Source organism: Gallinula chloropus (assembly GCF_964237585.1).
Source record: "Gallinula chloropus genome assembly, chromosome: 20".
Classification (NCBI taxonomy): Eukaryota; Metazoa; Chordata; class Aves; order Gruiformes; family Rallidae; genus Gallinula; species Gallinula chloropus.
In genome coordinates this window covers 6,815,324-6,838,238 of record NC_140105.1, presented here as the reverse complement: position 1 = coordinate 6,838,238, position 22,915 = coordinate 6,815,324, and the positions used below count along the sequence as shown (strand labels likewise).

The window sequence follows — 22,915 nt, the reverse complement described above, 5'->3', positions numbered from 1 at the left end:
AAAACTCAAATGGCCTAGTTACTTTTACACTAAACTGTTACTGGGCTTGTTTAAGCATAAAAACATCCTTAGCAGGAAAAAACAGAACCAAAGATGTTGAAAAAAAATATTTCAAAATAGATCTTTAAAATTTAAATCAATCTATTTTGTCTCTATGAATATGTGAAACTCAGATTCTGAGGCCAAGTTTCATTACATATATAAATAATAGTTTAGAAATTTAAATACTGGATACCTCATGAAGTAGTTTCTATGAGAACCTTAGCTATATAGAACAGCTCCACACACATGGCCTGTAACACACAGGCCCAGTCATGCCTCTAGCCATCCAGCTGGGCTGATGTGATCAAGCCTGAAGTGGCTGGAATGTCAGTCTCTTGAAAAGCACTTTTGAGATTTGTATTTAAATAACATGATCCTTGGGATTCGTATGGCCATGACTTGAAAAGATCTAATAATGTTAAATCATAGGTGGCAACACTACTCCTCTAAGTCTACTACAATTCCAAAGCTGGAATCCACTCTATTGCTATTGTGAAATGTCAAGGGAATTAAAGGCAAACCTATACAAACAGATCTGGCCTAAATCAACAAAGCAAGTAAGGTTGCCTTTTCCAAGCATGCATTCTCATGCCCACAGGCTGCAAAATGACATGCATAATCAGCATTTTAAAGTCTTATAAAAACTCTTTAAACCAAGCAATTCCCAGGCACGTTGCAGTAACATCAAGGCATTGATGTTTCCGTTTCCTATTTCTTCCTTGTTCAAATCCTTACCAGATTATGATGATCCAATAAAAATAAAGAAATTGCCACAATCATAACACATATTCTCCAAATTCTTCAATTCTTTCAGAAATCAAGAGGCAATACCAATCAGAAGCAGCTGGAGAAACTCCTACCCTGACTATTAACAACTATCCCCATACCTTACGCAAGTGTCCCCTGAATTTTCCTTGGCTTCCCCATATGGATGGTATAATTCATTCATCTCTCTCTTTAAAAAAGAAATTCTACCTGCATAGAGCTCAGCAGTTGAGGAGGCTCAAGTGTGCCTATCAGAGATTTCCTATGGAACCTTGGGCAATTCACACACCTGCCTCACCTACCTTAGTCTCAGACAGAGACAACAGCATATTCTTGCTCAGCAGAAATAACTGAGTCTACAGTAGAGGTTATGAGGTTTTCACACACAGAGAGAAGTCTGGAGCACATTAATACCTTAAAATTATATATATATAGAGAGAATATATATATATAGAGAGAGAATATGATGTATGCACTTTATGTTCAAAAATTCTACATCTCTTACCTGCATATGGTCTCCAGCCAAGACAATTCTTGTGTTTTTATTAGCTAATGCAAGAGGCATAATAGTTTCGCACTCCATAGCCTGTGCAGCTTCATCTAACAGAATGTGTGTAAAAAACCCTGTAAAACAGAGATATCAGCAAATAAACGAAACTTGAGAGATGATAAAATAAACAGTGATAACAATACAAGAAATTGTATTGAAAGTTCTGTGTCCTGAGAACAACCAAAACTAGAAAAAAACCCTCAGTATGGCTTATATAAATTAACTTCTAGCAATCACTACAAACTGTTTTCAAACCCATCAAGTGAGCGCTGGTGGTTAACTGGTTGCCAGTGACATTAGCAGCAGCCCAGGGATCTCCCTCTTTCTTCTGACATAAGTGAAGTTAAACAAGTGTTTTATCTGAGCTCTCCTTATACCAAGAGGAAACGTCTCTTGGTGACCTCCCTCAGTAGGTTTCTCAAATCTGAAAATCTTTCCATCACCATGAGGCTTGAAGAGCTTTGTGCAATGACAATGAAATGGATTTCCTCATGTACTCAAGTCCTATTAATTCTTTTATATACTAAATTTCCCATCCAAACTGCACACGTACCTGAGCACTTGGCTGGTTATGGGCTTTAAGGAATGTCAGGGGGGAAAAAAGGAACAAAAGTTGAAGGAAAATTTAAGTTCAATCTTACAATAATATTGGACCAAAAGGTTTGTTGGGGTGTCATCTATATATTGTGTTAACATGCACTTGGAAAAACCTGGGTCACAGTACACTTAGATTTTATGAAAATGCAAATTCAGGGTATGTACAGAAGTGTTTTCGTACACTGAGATATATTAATATTTATATTAATAAAAATGAAGCTATTTTATTCGGAAAACATGTATTTCATCCAGCTGCATGCACATTACTATGGCATGACTGTACAGGGCTGACTGCCAGACAAAGCAGTTAGTTCCATATAAAGACCTGAAAATATTTACCATAAACTCCGTATTAGTTCTCTCTATTGCAACAAATGCCTAAACGTAGCCATAAAAAATTAATCATAACAATTTCTGCAAAGAAATTCTATGCTCTCCAAGAAGCAGATTGATTTCATTTGGAGATCAAGAAAACAATTAACCCTAAGCAGCCTCTGCCCCCCAAAAAAATCAGTCTAATATATTTCAGTCTAGAAAACAACCCTGGAAGTATCACATTAACATAGCACGGGTTTGTGTGTGTGGGAGTTGTTTGCAAAGCTAAACAATTCACAAAACAAGGTAAGAGGCTCTCCATGTGCTTACATGCTCCACTGAGTAATGACTTTAATGAGCATAATATTCAAAGGCAGAATCTCAAACAGAATTTTCCCTCTTGGATGGGAAACACCAAGTCATAGATAGCACTGGTTTTTATTTATTTTTTTTTAAATAAGGAAAAAACAGAATAAGCAAAAGGTTAATTTGAATGCCAGCAGTTTATAGCTTTGTAATAAACATTTATTCAGTTTCAAATACAAAAAAAAACCAAACCAAAAAGCCCCAAATCAAACAAACAAAAAAAAAACCCCAGAAGACCATTGGTCATTGTTTATGTTTTACCAGTTCAAAGAATTGGGTAAGGTAAGAGGAAGACAATTCTCAAGCACAGACACCCCTTGCTTAGAATTTATCTTACCTGGTTCAAGATCCAGTTGACATAGATACTGTGATGTATTTAAAGTAACAACTACTACTCGTTGCTTAAGAATGTCTTCTTTTTGTGGCATCTGAAAGGTGGAATGTGTGCTTGAAATCAAACAGTACTGATGCACAACTGGGTGGACAGTCTTTACCCAGCGATTTCTGAAATATACCCTAGAAAAGAAAAAGGGGCTTAATTTTCTATGTAGTTTGAAATCAGTGACAGCCTAATATTTCAAATGCTAATAACCTGTTTACTGGTAAATAAATGTAATCTTCAGGAAGGAACATATCACAACTAAACAGAATTACATGCTAAGAAACACTACTGGCCTGGATTTACCTTCCATGACTTGCTGCATTGCAACACTACATAAACAAAGAGCTCCCAAGAATTAATTCACATATGGAAACCTGTAAATTCTCCATACAGTTACGTTCTGTGACCCTCGCACCAATGCCTATTTCAGTTTGAACTCTCAGTAAATTGATTTTAGAGAACTATTTCCTCAGCTGAACTATAAATATAGCCCATCATCTTGGAGCTGGCAAGACCCGCAGCGCTGCGCACACATCACTGCTGCAGCCATAGCGTGTTTTCAGAGAGATTTGCAAGAGACACACATAAAATCCTGTACTCCCTTTCAGACACACTGTCTGTCTTCTGAGTTCTCCGAACCATACAGGACATATATTCATCTCTGTTATCATACAAGGCCATAATTATGATACATGGCATAAAAGAATGAGAAAACGGTGCCCAAAGGAATGTCTGGAGTCTAAAGGACCAGGAGGGTGTCAGCAAAGCACTGCGCTTCAACAACCTTTCCATGGCACACAAAGTAACTTTAAAATCACCGTATCATGAGATCAATGATGAATTTTTTTTAAGAGTGATGAAATGTTACGGCCAATCTAGCTAAATGGAAGAGGAATAGGGAAGACACAAAGATTACACCCTGGAAAGAGTATGAGTAACTCCACAAAGAAATAAACCACACCAGCCGAGGATCTGGGTGAGGATGCCAAAGGACTTCTCTATAGGGTGTTCCTCAAAACAGCTGCATCAAATAACAACTGTGAATCTGAAGTGGAACCTTTAAGCTGCAGGAAACTACTGGACAGATATTAGGATTCACACTTAAAGTTATTTTCAAAGCAAATTAAGACTATTTAAACTGATTTCATTTCTAAATATGGGATTTATCTGTTTGCTTTATCTATTCATTATTTATTTCCTTCTGATTAATTTCTCCTCTGCCCATATTACAAATCCAGAATCACTAATAAGATTTTGGAAAAGTGTAATTTAGACACCTGGGTGCAAAACGTGACTGCACTGGCTGGACTTCAGGTATCTCATGTCCACCCACATTTGAAGATTACAGCTCAGTTCCATGCAACAGGAGAGAAACCATTATTAGGATAATAATAAATTTGATTTGTGAAAATATAATGTCCATTTTGGACAACAAGCACAAAATGAACCAGAAAGAGGTGCAAACACACTACAGGATTCTGAATGGCTTTTCAGTTTGACGTCACCAACAACCAAAACTGACACTTCACAACCAAAGCAACTCCCAGTAAGAACTGGGCAAACATGACATTCCCGAGTCATTCTTGGAGCACGAACCTTCTAATGTTACCTCAATATGTTTCTGTCTTATCAGCCATCAAGCTGATAAGCTTTATATGATAAGCTGTTATTACATCAATGTAACAACATTTAATCACAGCCTAAGAGCTAGACCAAGGAAGGAGCGAGATAACCCCTGTTCTGTGTATCCCAGCCATTCGGTCAGAGTTTGTGTGATTCAGCTTCTCAAACTTAACTGGGGGTAATACTTACCTACCACCTCACAGGAGTACTGTGAGGATAAAGGAGTTTATTGTGAGTTTATGTTTGTAAAGCACTTTGAGATTCTTGGATGAAAGGTGCTATTGAAATGCAAAATATTATGGTTATTAGACATTATTATACCATGCACTGCCTTTTATTACAAAAATTCAACTATGTGTGACTCACAGATCGACTGACAGCATTTCAAACTGCATTGCTGCTTACCCACTAATTTCTTTTATTTTGATGTGAGATCAAAAAGGTATCCCAGAGCTATTATTCACCACTGGCATAAAAACACCTGACAGAAGTGACTCCTTCAAATGTCGTGATAGAAGCACTCCACACTGAACAAGGGATTTCTCTCTCAGGTGCAATTTGGGCTAATAAAATCTCCTGTAATTTCATTACTAATTGGGTTTGGGTTTTTTTCCTAAAGCTAGAAGAATCTATTACAAAAGAGGGTTTTACCAGCTTAACGCAAATTATATCATTTCACCCCACAATATGCCCTTAACCTCCAATTAAACAGGCAGCTAACTTTCTAATCGCAATACATGCATGAGCAAAGGACCCGAATGCCAGCAGAGCCAGGCAGTTATGGAGAATATTCACTGGTACCTGAAACACATTCCCTAAGTGTGCAGCTACAGATAAGCCAAAATTCCAGCTACAAATCCAAAATCCAGCCACAGCTCACATGAGTTTGCTCACGCTATGTGCCTCACATCAAGATTCCATTCTGGAGGAATTACAACCCTGAAGACTAAAGTCTACCCAACGAGTAATTGGGGACTATATTTAAGTTCTCCAAAACTTCTGTTCCCTGTTCTGAACTGGAAAACACTAACTCCTCCCAGTCCGTGATAAAAAGGCCAGGATTCTCCCTCTCTTCAGGCTGTGCTCCAAAGAAGTCCCTTTGGATAGGCTCCAATCCTTGCTCTTCAGACTTGGTGCTGTTTTTTCTCATGCGAAATCCCTCGAGCAAAGACAACACAGCCGCTTAGAGGGGAAAAACAATCTAGCAGTCCGATTTCATGCCTCTGTTAAAAGGCCAAAAAGAGAAAGAAAAAAACAAAGCCCAAAACCTAACTAGTCCCAGAAGCCTAAAGAAAACTTGAAAAGCACCTGACTTCCCTCTTCCATTTCTTTTGATCCACCTCCAAAGACAGGCTCACTCTCAGGAACAAGGGTGTTTTCTGCATCCTGAGGAACACGTGAAGAACCTGTCTGACAACCTGAAAGTTAACTTTCAATCAATCTTCCCTTGAGGACGACTTAAGACAGAAGCTGGAGTTGCAATTAAAAAAAAGTAATTGGCTAAACAGGCATTTATTTTACAAACTAACATTTGGTAAGATAAACTAATGCTAAAACTTAACTCCAGGGAATTTGGGAAAGTGCAACGGTCCTTTAAAACCTGGTGGGTTTTCTTTGGGGTTTTGTTTCTTTTAATTGAAACTGTTTTGCTCCAATTCATTAATTTTCATAAGTCTGGGAATCTCCTGAAGCTAGCGGCCCCACACTAACACTACCTGGCTACATGCTACATGCCCTACTTACCTATGGATGTTACAATCAAAATATTGCTAGAAGAAGTGACCAGGAGAGGTTTCTGCTGAGGTATTTTAAACAGAAATCTACTTATTTTCTGACACTGCTGAACTGTTCTTGACTGGAGTTTTTAAGAGACAGTGATAATGATGAAGTATCTAGCTTCAGAGCACACCTCAGCATCCCATCTCCTGAAGACGTTACCCGTAGATGGAGAAAGACAAGCACTTCCACAGAGTAAGAGGGTACACAAACTGGGAGACAATTACTACCTCTTACAGCTCTGACTCACCAGTTAAGGGTGCCTGCTTCTCCACACTTAAAAATCAAGCGTCTCAGCACCGAACAGAAGCACTTTATGGAAGGCTCTTTCCTCCTAAGCGTAGGCTAGGCTTGGGTTTTTTCTTTCAGAAACACTTCTGCATTCATTTACATAAGTATAACAAAATTGTTCCAATGCCAAGTTTCTTCAGTAAGAGTCAAGTTTTGGAGTGTGCCCCTAATACAGCTGAATCATCTAATCAAACCCAGGGGCTTTTTTTTTTTCCTGGGCACAAATTTGTTTATGGCCATCAAGACTGAAAATTTGGCCTTCAGGCTTCATTAGTATTTTATTTAGGTACAGAACTGAGACTCAACATAAATTCTCGGTGTTCGTTCTGACTCTGCATTTTCCAAAGGGCACAGAGAGTTATTTTGTTAGGAAAAAACCATTAATTTGTGACATGATATTTAAACAAAAAGCCCCAAACTCTACGCTTCAAACTTTCATGACACATCACTGACAGGATGATTTAGTTAATGTACACACACAGAAGCTTACAGAAACATTTACACAAGTCAGTGTATATTAAATAATTATGGTTTTCTTCTTTAAAAAGATAAAGGATAAATAAGGAAATAAAAAAAAAAAACAAAACCTTGGGCATACTCTTCAGCCATTTAGAAACAGATCAAACTCTACAAGTAGCACATCCAGCTTTGACAATTAACTACTTCTATTCCACTTGGTGTTTCCTTTAAAATGTCACAAGAGGCTCAGAACACCCTGTTTAAACAAACAGCAATGATTTTAATCTGAAAATATATTCCTTCAGCAGTCAATAAGAAAGGTAAGAGATCTCTAATTAGTTTTGTGCTCGGAGTCTCAGATAGCTCTAGCCTTCAATTTAGGTACACTGACCCTTTAACTCCTGCGAGATCAGGCTGCCATGCAGTCAGCTTTCAAACAACATATGCTACCCAATGATAGCTAATGTTTTTTATTTAAAAACATACCTACTTGTGGATCCATAAATATATACACACAGTTCCAGAGATGCCTCCATTTTCTAAAGCTTTAACTTTATATAGAGGTATAACAACTATTTGATAAGTATCACACAATCTACAGCAGCGCTTTGCAAAGGCTTCATAACAAATACTATGGCAATTATACTAAAATTCAGACATTCAGTGACTTTCAAATTATATGCTGTACTTTTCTTGCAAATAAGCAGATTAAGTTTTAACCATAAGAAAAATAGCACTTCTTATCTAGGTCTTTCCTAAGTGTTTCTGAGACTGGACTAGGCAGAGGAATACAGCACATAAAAGGTGGTAGCAAGAGCCTGGCAACCACAATAAAACTGTCTTTAACTCCTTGCTCTGTTAAATTACACTTCAATATCCCTGAAGGTGCCAGTTCCACACGTTTTTGTCCAACCACAAAATCAAGCCACCACAATGCTTTTCATCACAAAGTGCTTTACAAATCACCTGAAGACAACCTGTGTTCAAAGGTAACTTTTCAAACCAAGCTGGAGCCTTTTCCTTGGCCAGGGGATCTAAAGCCAGCAAACCTAAGAGAATTTACACCTGTTGTAAATTTACCCCTTTCAAAAAATTTCACTGGCTTTACTGATGCTACATAAAACACAAATCCAGGATGGCTTTTAATAGCTATCAAGTAAACACAGTCATTTTCTTAGCAGTATAATAAACTCACACAGTGGCAAAATGATGCCCATAATTCAAAAAATAGAAACCAAGCTCGCAATATACAGCAAATATTGTGATCAATGCACAAAATATTCCCCAGAGCAGGTTTCTGCCCATAAATAAATCCTCCTTAACTATTTCAATGCAAGTTTACCCTCCTTGCTCTTAATGTTTCCACCTCTTCTTCATTTTTTCCTTTACTAATTTCCCCACAATACCCATGGTAAGAACATTTATCACATATACAATAACTTCAAACTGACTTATCAGAAGAGGCCAAACTACTTTCACATGATTCTCTAAATACGCAGCTCCTATGACAACAAAATTTTCCTTCAAAAAGCCAGGTGAGTAGCCCCAGTTTCCAAATTATCATTAGAAATGTGAGTCAAAATTTTCTGGAATTAAAATACAATTAAAGTTCATTTTATTTTATCATAGTAGCTTTTAGAGGAGCATATCAAAAGTCTGCTCATTAGGAAAGACACATTTATCAATAGAATAATAAAAGCTTAAAAAAGGATGTCTTTATTTTTATTTAACAAATGACCAAAAATTACGTTGACAATGGTTCACGTTCCTTTTAGTCTGTTTTTAAAAGCACTGCTGGTAACGCCAATATGCTTTTATGTTTTTAAAGTTCTTTAACCTTATTTATAGACACCTTTTCTTAAGAATAGTATTTTATAGATACATAATAAGCCTTAAAAAAATACCTGAGAGGTCTTGCCTGGGGATTGCCTGCTTCTACATATGGATGTAAATAATCCTTTATGTAGAGATCAGCAGCACTATTAGAATGGGTGCAAATGAGAATCCTGCTGGAATAAATGGTGCAAATAAAAAAGCAATGAAGAAACAGAAAACAATTCAAAGCAGTAGAATACAAAAAAAAGGAAACAGTGGCCATCTTCCTGTACATTTGTCTTAATGAAACTAGTCCCTAACCTACTGCAGTTTGCATGATTTAGCCCTTAAATCCTTCAGTTATGGAAAGATTTAAACTTCAAACAGTTTTTCAGTAGTTATTTTGTGATTATTAATCTAGACTAGATTTTAAGTAAGGAATAGCTTTTATTATCTAGCATACTGCAAAACTTTCCACATCGAGCAAATCACAGTCATTCTACATACTGTCAATTTCAATCAGTTTTGTTCTAAGTGGAAAACACAAGCTAAGACTATAAAATTACTTTATTGTTTAAAACAATGACGGATGGTTTGGGTCTGTTTGTTTTTAAGCTGGATGGAGATTCTGTATTTCTATCTTTCACTTGAATTTAAATAAACAATTATATCTTCCCTGCTAATCAAGTATCGCTCTATATTTAATGCCCCATCTCACCTAGTATCCTGTTGTTGAAGTATGTGCTTGACTGCCTGAGCCAGAGTGAACGTTTTTCCTGTCCCATAGGGACCGATGATAAGAACAGGAGGCAGTTGTATTGAAAGTGGAGTAGTGATAGCCAGAACAGCCTCTTTCTGCTTCGCATTTAGTCGAGGGTCCAACTGCTCATCCCATTGTCTGTGCAAAAGGAGGCAAGAGAGATTAAAACCAGGAGCTGTGACAATCCACTGTCTGTCAGAAATTAAATGAGGTTAAGATTTCAAAAGCTTTAAAGAAATGAAAGAGGTTATGTGCTACTGCATTGAAACAAATCAAAGCTATCACACACTTTAATCACTAATATTTTATATTTACATTACTTGGTTTTGTTTCCCCCAAAAGAAATCCAACTACTACTTAATTTACATTATCTCACCAAACACCGCTTAACCTGCATAGTACATATTTTAGAAGAATTACATGCTGCCACATCCCCAATAATGAAAGCAAGAAGGCATAAAACGATCCTCTACTATTGCTATGCAAAACGTAGCATTAGCTACTTTAAAAGTCAACAGCTAGACAACCCTGGCCCTTGTTAAAGGTTATCTAAGATGAAATTAAAAGACAATTAAAAAAAACAACAGCTAGCAAATTAACTACAAACATCCCTTTACTTTTTTTTGGGCTCTTTGAGATCATTAAGGCACATACCTCTAATGGGAAAGCAGTCTAAACCAGGGATTTTTGCTGTGAGCAGCTAGTGATACCAGCATTAAGAGGACAATGCTTTCAGAAAATTCTGACGAGCGTAAGAGGTTAAAGATTTGTAGACAAAGTTTTTAATATTCCCACTGACAGTTTTAGACTTAGACGTGAATAGTAAAAAACACCTGTCAGTGCTGCACATATGGCCATACTTCAGTAACATGATCTGCTTCAGTACAAGAGCTATGCCTCTTACAGACTGGGAAAGTTTCTATTCAGTTGGCAACAGGGAGTAAAATCAGGAGGGAATTGACTGAATTCCTAACTTTTAAGACAGCTATGAACAACAAGCTGGCAGGAGACTAAGAAACACTGGAAAATAATAGGGACATAAAACAAAAATAGAAGAACAGAGGGTAAGTCAATCAGAAGTACTGATTCTCAAGGTAGGGCAAACCAAGCCACAAAATTGAAGAAACCCATGTTTATTACATTGTCCTAAAGTGAACTACAGCCTATGTATCTATTATTTATGTATATTTAAAATATAAAACATTCTACAAATTAATTATATCAACTACAACCAGCAGGGAAACTTCTGTAAACATAAATTTCCTGACATAAACCACAGAAGATAAAGTTCTAGCTGACTTGAATTACTTTCTTTTTATTGAAATCACCACTTACTTCCAAACTATTCTTAGACATTACTTCCTCATAAGATTTACTCAAAACTTAAATAAGTGAACAGGCAGTCTGTGACCTCCACTAGCTCTGCCGGTATAACTCAGTGCAAAACCCCTTCCCTTCTTTCTGCCCACACTGTCAAAGCTTTGATGCCTGCAGCAATCATCCTCACCCAGCACACTGCTCCCACCCTTTTATCATTCTGCTCTTCCTACACTTTCAAAGACAAACTGGAATTTTCCCAGTAATTTTGGCCTTACCTTGCTGTCTGAGGTGCCTGGCCAGATCATTGAGCTGCCGTCTGATTTGTACTGCATTAAAACCACACTCTTAATTCTCACCTTCGAGACACCACAGGCTCCTCACATGCTGTGTGAGTTCCATGTATCTCTCATTTCCCTGGTTTCTCAGCACTGAAACCTCACGCCTCTCTTACCCTTCCCTATACAGCAAGAACACTGACCATATCCCCCGAGCAACATGGCCTCACATTTCTCTTCCCTAAGTTTCCTCTTAGAGACAAACTGTTTACACTGCCTGAGCCTTAGGGTTCCTTGAAGTATTTATAAAACACAGGGGTTTATAATTTTGTGAAGGAAATTAAGACTTGTACACAAAGAATCTCAGGACTGCTTGCAAGCGCCACACTGGTCCTTCCAAGGCTCATTCCCACACTCCTCCAGTCATTCCCCCTCAGCGACATGTCCAAATTTGGGCTCACTGCATCCAACTCGAAGTACTACTGGATTGCTTCTTTCAAATACACTGCACACTCCTTGTAACTGGTATTTATGTTCCTCTGAAGTGTCACTCGTGTTTTCAGAGAGGAACAGCAGAAGAGTAATTAACAATAGTGGATTTGTTTTCTACAGCTACAACACAACTATAACACCCATAAAACCACCCTCAACCACAGGGAAAACCAATCAACAGATCCTAGTCCTCGGAGGATCGGTTTTGTTGTTTTATTTAGAGCAGTTTCACTCCCTCCTCTGAACCAGCCTCCCCATCAGCGAGGAGCAAGGCATGTTCCTTGTTCTAGGGCAGATTTCAGCCATCTGTTAAGAGAAATTCAGTACTGCATTACCATACTATCTTTGATATTCAAGCGTTTGTATTCTTGTACCTGTTGGGACTCCAGGGTATGGTGGGAGTCATGCTGACATCTGGAAACAAAATACTGTTGTCCTTAATCCTGTCCAAGGCATAATGCATTTCACAGAGGGGTAAGCGATTTAACTGAAACTGAAGTTCAACCTGCAGTACAAAACAAATGAATAAGTGAATAGGTGAACCAAAAATGACTAATTTAGAAAACACTCATTGGACTTCACTGCATATGATCCATTTTTTCTTCCTGCAAACTACTGACTCGCAGATGAAAACAGTAAACATCATTCCATCAAGAGAGCTGTGATAAATTAACTTGCACCTTTTTTTTTTTTTTAAGCCAAGATAAATACAGCCTTTGCTCTAATGTAATTCTGTTGTTTGACTTTTAAGATTGGGTACTACCATATTTTCAGAAAAAAATTAAAAGAAAAACATTGTTGGAATAGAAAAAGTGCTCAGAGAAAATATTACTGTTCTAAAGCATTGTTTGTATAAGCTTCCATCCCTTATCAGATGTTTGACCAGCAGAGATAAAACCCAAACATTATTTATTTCTAGTCTAACATCCTGCAATAATATAACTTGCCATTTATGTTCAATTATTAGAATTCCCTAAAACTTGATTTCTAAAAATTAGTTGCTTATCAATACATTCTTTTTATTTTTTCAATTACTCATGTTTTAATGCTATTAAATAAAAGATAATGTCAACAAAATTCTGGTACAAAGCCAGACACAACAGGCAGAGCACATCCCTGATTAAATTCAGAAGTGAATAACTGATGGTGAAATTAGTTTATACGTACACATATTAAAAGAGCAGAGAAACATATTCTAAATTTGAACAGCAGATAAAAGCCACTCCTGGGGAAACAATAAACTGTTCACTCAGATTATCATTTACACGTATTTAAATTTGCAATTATTAATCTCTCTAAAAACCAAATGAATCTGATCAGAGCATTTGCACTAAAGAACACATTAATAATTAACAGAGAAGCCTTGATGCAGTATTTGCCACAGATCTGCCCCAGTATTAAACAGCCTCCAGAGCTGCTGAAGAACTTCATGCCACTGACACACATTTTCAGGTCTTCTTCAAAGCACTGCTATCTACCACTAAATATTTATGTAATTACAGCTCTAATGAGCATTTTTGATTAAATAAGAGTAAATAAGTACTTGAGATTTACAATGATCTGGAAGCACACTGACAAAGAGCCAGCCAAATCCTGCTCCCTGTCTGGAAAAGCACCTCTCATTTACCTGGAAACATAGCCCTATTTGGAATTTCCACAGTCACCTTTACTGACAGCTCTCACACCACTTTACTGGCTGGTTCTGTATTACCAGTCAACAGATGAGGAAAAAAGGAGCCAAGAGGAGCTGAAGCTAGTACATCAGCATCACCAGACTGGCGAAGAGAATGGGGCAAAGGTGCAGTTGAGGCCCCACATCATCCTAGAGAAATGCCATGGAAGCGATGGGGACATTCCAAACACACCTCTATGCCCAAAGCAAATACTGGGTCTCCTCCAGCACTCACTGGTTCTCTATTAATCAGTCCAGTATTACTTAATCACACTTTAATCTCGTAATAATTATTGCTGCCCACCAGCAGGTTCAAACAACACAAAGCATTACTGGAATGTATTTTTGTAATTATCTTACAGGCTTTATGTAAGTTGTCAGAAAAGAAGTCCTTGATGAAAATTTTCCTTCTCCACTACAAACAAAACCCAATTTGTTGTAGTAAAGATCCCTGTGGTTATCAACATGAGCAAGCTTAGGAAACACTGGAAGGTAAGAGTTGAAAAAGCAGACAACTGCTTCTCTAAGCATGACATACCTCATTCAAAGCCATATCAATTTCTCTCATGACCCTTTTCCTATGGAGAATTCCTCCTGCAGAGGAATAATTTATCATCCTAGGTTTAACTACCTGCTGGACCTGACAATCCTTCTGCCCACAAAGTCACTTCATGCCACAGGGATCGTGCCTGTAAAACCCCTCTTGTTGCACCAATAATATTTATTACATGAAGATCATCCTTCAAAAGGATTTGTAGAATACTGCTCTTAGCACTTGCTTTTCTCTAGTGTATTTCCTAGTAAACGTTACACTGTCCCTATTATCATGCAGCAGGTATAACCAACACCAGCTTTGCCATACACAATCAATCGCAGCTTGTATCGGCGCAGAGCGCAGCCGTTAACTGTCAGTCTCTGGCAGATATGAAGCCATTAAAACCCATCTTGACCATCCTACTTCACAGCAAAATGTGGCTCTAACTCTGAGCAGGGCAAGAAGAAACCTTCACAACAGAAAGCACAGAGTTCACTAAAGTGATTTTAACTGCGAGGAAAACTTGGTTTAAATAGGACACAAGGGCATTTAAAGACATTTTTTCCCCCCACTGTTCCACTACCTGAACAAATACCCTGGCCTTCCAAAGAGTGTGGTTTGGCACTTGTCAAAAATGACAGCACCAGCTCATCCTGCCCGAGGGGAACCTCGAGCTTCCTTCTACTTCTCTGTCCTACCCATCACCAATTTGTCTGCCCAAAGTCCCACAGATGCTTGGGAAAGATTTCCACACAAATGGCAATGGTCCCAACCTCACAGTTTGATCTATACAGGAAAAACCTCTTGCCTCAGACAGACCCAGTGCTAAGAAAAGCCCGTTCCATGTAACAATGATAATTTAAATACAGAAAAAATGTGATGCTCATGTAAGCACCCCTTTAACAGCCCCTTCTTGGAGTCCAAGCCAGTGGTATAGCATTAAATACCTTATAACATCTACGTGCATTCACTACTTTCTTAAATAGCATGTGATTTGTTTTGGTTTTAAGCCAGTTTACATTGAATCAAATAGTTTTACTTGCTGTTGCACAGTATTGAATGAGGCCATCTGTGAAGGAGAGGCATGTAACCTGCTTTAATATATACTCCACAATAAGAAAACAGTGGGAAAGGAAGTTAATCCATTGCCAGTTTCACAGAAGAGGGAACAGAACAGAGGAACCACTCCAAAAATAAACCAGTCGCATGTTAGTTTGGTCACCAAAACAAGCAGCAGCCAAGGGGGCTTAAAGCACCCGCTCACTCCATCCCACCTCACCAATGGTCCACCTGATAAAAGCAAAATTGTGTGTTTATTACAGTTCAGCCAGGACAACAGGAAAACGAGCAATCAGGGAGTTTCCAAGATGAATTACTAGAAGAGGAAAGGAAGCAAAGCATCTAACTTATCCAAAGCCTACAGAAATAAAAGCAGTGTTTAGGTGTGACACAGAGGATGTTGACTCCACTGAAGACAATGCAAAGTTTCCAGCATCTTTAATAAAAAATCAGAATACCCTCAGTTCTAAACTGAGGATCCCTTAATCAATCCTCAACCAGTAAAAAATTCCTCAGATCTCAAATTCATTATCATACAGGTAACACTTAAAGGATTTGATCACCAGTTCACTGGTAGAGGTACAAAGTACTAAATGATTTTATAAATAACTTTAGGACCCAATTTCCAATACAGCATAGATTTGCCACCTCAGGCAAAGTTTTGTAAGACACTCAAAGAAAAATAAGCCAGTTCCTGAAGCCCCAGCTCATTTTGCATTCCAGTGGAGTTCCTGATAGAATCAATTTGTATGTTTAATTATTGTTTTAAGAAAACAAACACAAAGCCAAGAGTCCAGAACAACCTGAGTCTTCCCAGACTAATTATCCATGCTAAATTAAGACATTAGGATTCCTGCATATGTTTCCCCCAAAACAAAATGAATGGGAGGAGATAATCCTTTGGTGAAAATGCATTAATTTCCAGCAACTCCAGTGCCCTTAATTCAAGGCTATTTCTCTTTGGTAACAAGATCAATCATAAGGTCCACAGCAGGCACACACCAGGAATGGGTGAGGAGTTTAAGTATTTAACTTCATTAGAACTTCATCTTCTCTTACATACCCTTACATCTAACGCCATATCTTGCTTGCAAACTACACAGTATTAAAAATAAAACAAAAAACGTATCCTCACCCATTTCACATCCACTGCAAAGTAAACAAAAGCCTGATCTTGCTGCCAACACAATTTTCTCTAGTGAAAGAGAAGCAGAACTCCTCCTCTTGAGACTGAATGCCTCCAAGACAGATAAACATCTGTCTCTGGTACAAGTGTCAGGGGGGTGAGAGACATGGAGGCAAATATTATCATTCCAAAAGCCAGGATATATCTAACAAAAGTATTTATTCACCTTCCTTATGCCTTCATCTACCAACCCTCACCACCAGGGAAATACTGCAATCGAAGACAATATTCCTTTTGCTCTGGTACAGGTGCAGAAAGCAGAAGGCGGCCCATTCATAACCTCAACAAACCTTATTAAAAATTAATCTCACCTCAGGCCTAGGAACAAATAGTGGAATCCACAGTAGTACAAAACAAACCCCAACCAACCAAACCCGAAAAAAACCCAAAAACCAGCAACAAAAAAAAAGAGAAGATACAAAATAAAGAATCCAAGATGCCAGTTACAAAAGATGGTGTTCAAGCTGGATGTGGCAAGAACACCAGAGATTTTTCTCAAAAAACAAACCCCACACCAAACAAAAATCCTCACAGGAACAGAAAACTCCCAACTTTGACTCAATGAGGAAAGGTTCCGGAGGTTTCTGGTGAGATTGGCTATGATGACCAGAACTACAGAACCCATGTCAGACAGACTAAGTTGGAGAAAAGTCCAGGCAGTAGGAGTAAGCAATATATTCAGGGATTCTAGGAGGAGAGGGGAAAGGGTGGGGAGGTCTGGCGGAAGAAAACGAACTACCCACAAACACCTACCTGGAGGAAAATAAAAATAAGACCCTAGCCTTCCTTTACCAGTCTATAGAGAGAGCAGTTTGCATTTGAACCAGAGATGCAAAAACAGTGCCCAAGACTGCTTACAAACCACACTCTCAAAACCGTCAGATATATGAGGAAAAAAATCTGCAAGTAATACCTAAGGATCTCAGAACTTTGCCAGATATGAAAATGTAGTTTTATGCTGTGATAGTTCTAAAATATTAATTTCTTTTCCAAGTAAGACTCAGAGATACAACACAGGCACACACATACACGTGTGTATTTATGCATAAAATATTTCACCTATCTGAAATACTCATCTGTGCTCTGCTTTCTGTGTATGATGATGAATAACCAAATTCCTTTTCATATCTTCAAGCATTTATTTTGGGTGGAGCCAAAAATGCAAACAGTTCCCAGACCAAACCCCCTTCCACTCAGACTTACCTGCATTTCACAATCTGCCCGAAGATTCAGCTCTTCGCAGCATTCCCTGGATACCCTCAAGAAGATATAATCCTTTGTTTTCTCCTCAATAGCTGCTTCATAAACCTTCTCTTTGGTTCCTTGGGTCTGTGCTGACTTCTCTTTAGTGACAGGCAATAAATAAACAGCATTGACTTTGGTCATCACCAGCCGTCCAGCCAAAGTGTCTTCCGAAAGCGTCTCAGTGAGCTTAAAGCGGCCAAAAAGTTGTCCATTTTGGGCATACTTTGCACCTCCAGAAACACCAGTGAGCATGAAGCTTGCTACAATCTGCAATTGCACTTTTATGTTGAACCTAAGTAAGAAAATATTAAGTCAGAGGAGAAAGATGGGCTCAGATTCAGAAATTTCATGCAGACTGCATCCACTGCATTACATTCTAAATGTCTTAATTTTTAAACAGAAACAAGGATACCCAAACTCACTCCTCATAAGGATGAAACTGGCAAATACTTACACGTTTTCCTTTCTATTATAGTCTATAAAACATATTCAAAACAACCAATATCTGTGAAACTTAAAAAAAGAGCCTGTGCAAGAGAGAAACAAATACTAGATTTTCTGAGACCAACAGGAGTTTAGGGTTAATTAGAGTTCTGAGCATGTCCCAAAGCAGGAAAAACGTCTGTTTAAATTGTTTGTGAGCTTAGATTAGGTATGCAAGGAGAGATGTGCAGGCAAGAACAAAGCAAGATTCCTATTTGTTTCATGCATCTCTTCCAGGCTGCACACCAAAGACTGTAATCTACATATTAAAAGATAAACTGTCTTATACCTATAATTCAGAGAGATTGATTAAAATGTCTCAAAAAAAACCCAGAATATAGGCCTTAAAATGAAATTATTTTATTTGAAATGAGGGAATAACATCACAGGCTCAGCCATATAAACCATCTACGCACAGAATTCTCATTAGCACAAGTTCCTCCTGTAATCAGAGGGGTAACAGATTCACTCTCTGTAGTTACCATTTTCTGTAAATCCCGTGCAGAACACATTAAAGGGCTTTATAAGCACACTTTATTGACCTCTCACCAACACATACAAATCTCCTCCTACAGTGTTGGGTTTGCCTTTTCTGCTTCACACGGTTTTGGAAATAACAGGTAAAAAAGCCCTGTCAGTCTGATAGCATCCAGGTCTTCTCATGAGCAACTTTTTGTTGAGTTTGCAACAAACTACAGAAAACCAAGTAAAACCCAATAGTTTTCACAAACTAAATAGATCTCTCTTAGAAAAAGCACTCATTTTCTTATAATGCTTTTCACACTCATACTGTTTTATTTGATCTGTTCTTCTAATTTCTATTTTAACCTGATAAGCTGGTAGTTTATCATTTAAACCCTGCAGTGTCAATAAGCATAAACCCGTAACAATACAAGCCAGTATTTTAGCTCTCGCTGTAATTAAAGATCTACCAAACCAAACTGATTTCTTTTCCTGTCTGGCACACCACGAGTCCCACACAAGAATTACACGTTTGCCCTCTTGTGGCAGAAGCTGCTTCTTTACGTAACACGGGCATTATGTCACCCCCCAATTTCACACTCCTCCACTCTGAAAACCCATGAGAAGTCTTCTTACTGAACACGGATTTATCCAGGCCAGCGGTAACCACGAAGGTGACTGCACAGGCTGCAGTCAGAGCGATCACTCAGAGGCATGGACTTAAGGTGCACACTAGAATTAAGGGTAATCCTTCCAATTTCCCCCCTGCTAAAATAAATAAATTCAAGGACACACCCAAGTTTTCTCCTATACAAGCACTGCGCTATTCCAGAGCAGCTACCAGCCAGTTTGCAACACCTAAACCAGCTCCCATCTCATTCAGATGACTGTTAAAGTACTATGCCAAGCATTTAATGCAGTATCCAAGAGCTCAGTATCATTACTGAGATAAATTCAAAGTAACACGTGGCTGTATTTTGTTGAAAGCTTCCTAAAGTCGAAGCCCTATCCTACTAAATATGCATAAACTCATTCTCAAACTCAGATTTGTAAAAACACGCTGGAAGACAGTATTACTGCCATTGTGAGACAAGGCACAAGTTAGTGTCTTTCCAAATGACTAAACTCAATCTGCTATGCTAAAGGGAATCTGGAGTTCAGAGATTATCAAGCCATTTCTGTTGAGTAAGATGACACCTTCTGGCAAACTGTTAAACTAAAAAATCCTCTCAGGATTAGATTGGAAAAAAAAAAAATCAAAAGTTGCTTCTTTCATCTGTTCCTCACCCTCTTGCTCTGCAAGATTATAATAAAAAATTTCAAAAAAGAAGGTTTTCAGTCAGGCTTATACAAATCAAACACAAAATTTATGGTTCCTCCCAAGCACTGCAAAATCCTCCCAGCCTAATTGCAGTGTTGATTAAACTAGCTACAGAAAAGACTGCTGATCATATTTTAAAATCACAGAAATTAAAGAAAGACTTAATAAATCATTAATTCATCCAGTACCAACGCAAACAATAAATTCCCACAAGGCAAACAAACCCATTCCAAGCAAAGCCCCACATAACCATTTCTTAAACCACATTCAGCACGTTTCCTCTTACACGTACGTGTGCAGCATTCAGACAGGGTGTGCTGCATGGCACCTCCCTATGAAGTGATAAATGTGAGACACAGGAATGACACAGGCAAATTTATTTCCCATCATGATTTGTATTTTATCTTTTCAGGCTTGAAAATAAATCTCCCCCAATTCTGGAAGCAGACAGCGTACTACTGAAGGAGCTCTATGTCACCTCACACATTTTTTTAGTGTTTGTACAAGAAAACACACTAGCCACTCTAACAATTATATGCTGTTTTTCTTTTCAAGGTGCAAGAGAAAGGTGTTTTAAAAGCAGCAACAGATTGTATGTAGGGCAAAACTTTCCCAAACCACACTAGTTATCCAGATGAGAACTTTGTTTTTCTTACAGAGCATGTCTGCATGTAGAAACCAGACAGCAGTGGCTCCTCTATTCTAACCTTTACTGCCTTATTTTAATATGCACTCATATGGAGTATTTTTTCTAATCACCTCCCGCAATATTAGAATAAACACAATTTAAAAGTAAAGCTCTCTGACACAGTCCAGAATGAACTCCCTTACAACTGAGTTCAAGGCTTTTTACAGCCAGTTCATCCACTATTTTGCAGTGATTCCACCCAGGTGATGACACAAAATCTGAAACGGGTTTTCCTAGAAAGTGAGAAACCATCAACACTCTTAAAACCCACTGCAGACACTGGTGTTATTCCAGTCTTGCCATAAGAGACCCTGTTGACAACCCTACTACTTTTACAATACAAACAGACGAACCCGTGAGAGAGTAACAGCTTATCAACATCTTCACTCCTGATACCACTTCAGAGGTATTACAACCCTTTGCATGTGTATCTCTGAGCCTGTTTCTAGGCTTGCAACCCCGACACTTCACTAGAGAATACCCAGCGTGTGATCTCAGCCACAGAGGATCAGGAAAGTGTGCTAGTTTGAGCCTGTTGCCATAAAGTGGGTCAGCTACGAGATCAAAAGAAAATTTCTGTCACCAACACTATCAGAACACAAGATTTCAAGAACATTATTAAAACTTTTTATTAATCTACAGAAAAAGAAGAGCAGTAACTTAGCGCTGCACCAAATTGTCTAAAGGGGAAGCATTACACACAGGATACACTTATTCTTTCATTCCTACAATCATGCTGCTCTGTGGTTTCCTACGTGGCATGAGAGTATAATTCTCAACGTGAACATTCACTTAGTCAAAACTTTACTTTTATATTGTATGTCATGTTTACTTTAAACCCACTTTTATTTTAAAAAGCCTTAGAAAAGTAAACTGGATTATAAATATGTATGATGGAAAATATTTCTGTATGCTCATTTTAACAGGACAGCAAGAATTATCAAAGAAGCATTTTTATAAAGGCAGCACTTACTTGCTAACTTCCTTATACTGTGCTATTTCCTCTATATAAAGGAGGTCGTGTAGCCGTGACTGATAGTTGGTCTTGGTCAATGATTTGTCCAGGACAGATTGTGTAAATAGCTGGTCAGCAGATAGAGGGATTTGGTATCTGGTAAGAAGGCTCTTCTCCAATTCAGTAGTTTCATTAGGCTCAAATTCTACAATAGTCTTAGAAGTAGAATCCCAACGCTTAGCTGTGGTTAGCAGCTGTTGCCGTGCATGCATCAAGTATTCAAGATCTGGATGTAGATACGTAACAGAGAAAGGAAGTAAGATCAAAATTCCATATATGCTCAGGTTTTTTATTTAAACAACAACAAAAACACCCACCACTACAAATACTCCCATCAGAGGTAATGAAGTAAGTGTAGGTAAGGGCCTTTTAGGTCCACAACTACTTTAATAAAAGTTCACTGCTAGTAATTACCATCCCTACTTTTCCGGTGTACAGAGAGAGTAAGCAGGCTCTCAAACAATATTAGAAAATAAAATATTACAGACAGCAAATAGAATGAATGCCAACAAACAACGAAAGCACTTTGATTTTAATCATTGCCAGCAACTTTGAAGGACTTGGCATCGCGATAGGCTTTCAATGCCTAAATGCAACATCATCTCATTTCAAAAACCATAAAACTAGTGAAGAACCTTATGATACATTCTGTAAAATTTAGAAGGTAATAAAAACAAGTTGATAATGTAGCTAGTAAGAAATCATTAAATTTGCAACATTGTGAAAGCCTTTAAAAAATTCTACAGCACTGTAATCCACCTGTTCTGCAAGGTTGCATTCCCTAGTTAGAGCTGGTCTGTTAGGCTACATTTTCAGAGTTTTGACTAACATGATAGAAAATTTGAAAATTAAGAGGAAATTATACCCTCCTTTCAGGGACCACCTAGCTTAAATGAGAGAGAAGACCAAGCACTGTCTATGGCAACCCAAAATACATCATTAAACCAAAAAAGCACTATGACAACAATGCATCAGTTAACAGAATTGCAGTTAAAGTGGAGATCTGAAAATATTTGGCATTTGTAGTGCAGCTGTGATATCTTAATGTATTATCTCTGAGTAAGATTTAAGATAGGTATCCAGGATATCACACCAACGCTGAAAAATGTGCAAAAAACCCCACATTTCACATTCAAATCAAATACAGCCAAGATGATGAGCCTTTATTCTAAACAGAAGGAAAATACCTTTTTGGCAAAAGAAATCTCAGTGCACCTTGACGATGACTGCCGGAACGCCGCTTACCTCACCTGCTAATCCCCTAAGTATGTGTTCACTAAGGAGCCACATTTAAATACCCACCCCAAGCCTGAATCGAATTAGTAGCAAGGAAGAGGCTGTGTTTCTATGGTCCATGTGTTTAAAATTGTTTCACCATAAATTAAGCTTTCTCTGGTACTAACCAAACCAGTAATTCTGCT

The 22,915-nt window shown here is 38.1% G+C and overlaps 1 protein-coding gene across 1 annotated transcript in view; it reads right to left on the bottom strand.

Annotated features, from left to right (window-relative positions):
* The window catches only part of HELZ (helicase with zinc finger), an 82,425-nt gene that overhangs the window by 28,684 nt on the left and 30,826 nt on the right, over positions 1-22,915 (bottom strand). Inside the window, exons 11-17 of the mRNA XM_084273670.1 lie at positions 21,453-21,720; positions 17,484-17,817; positions 12,203-12,333; positions 9,700-9,879; positions 9,071-9,175; positions 2,973-3,151; positions 1,313-1,431 (exon numbers count right to left, since the gene is read on the bottom strand). Coding sequence (XP_084129796.1) covers positions 1,313-1,431; positions 2,973-3,151; positions 9,071-9,175; positions 9,700-9,879; positions 12,203-12,333; positions 17,484-17,817; positions 21,453-21,720 — 1,316 coding nt within the window. The remainder of the gene's footprint in view (positions 1-1,312; positions 1,432-2,972; positions 3,152-9,070; positions 9,176-9,699; positions 9,880-12,202; positions 12,334-17,483; positions 17,818-21,452; positions 21,721-22,915) is intronic.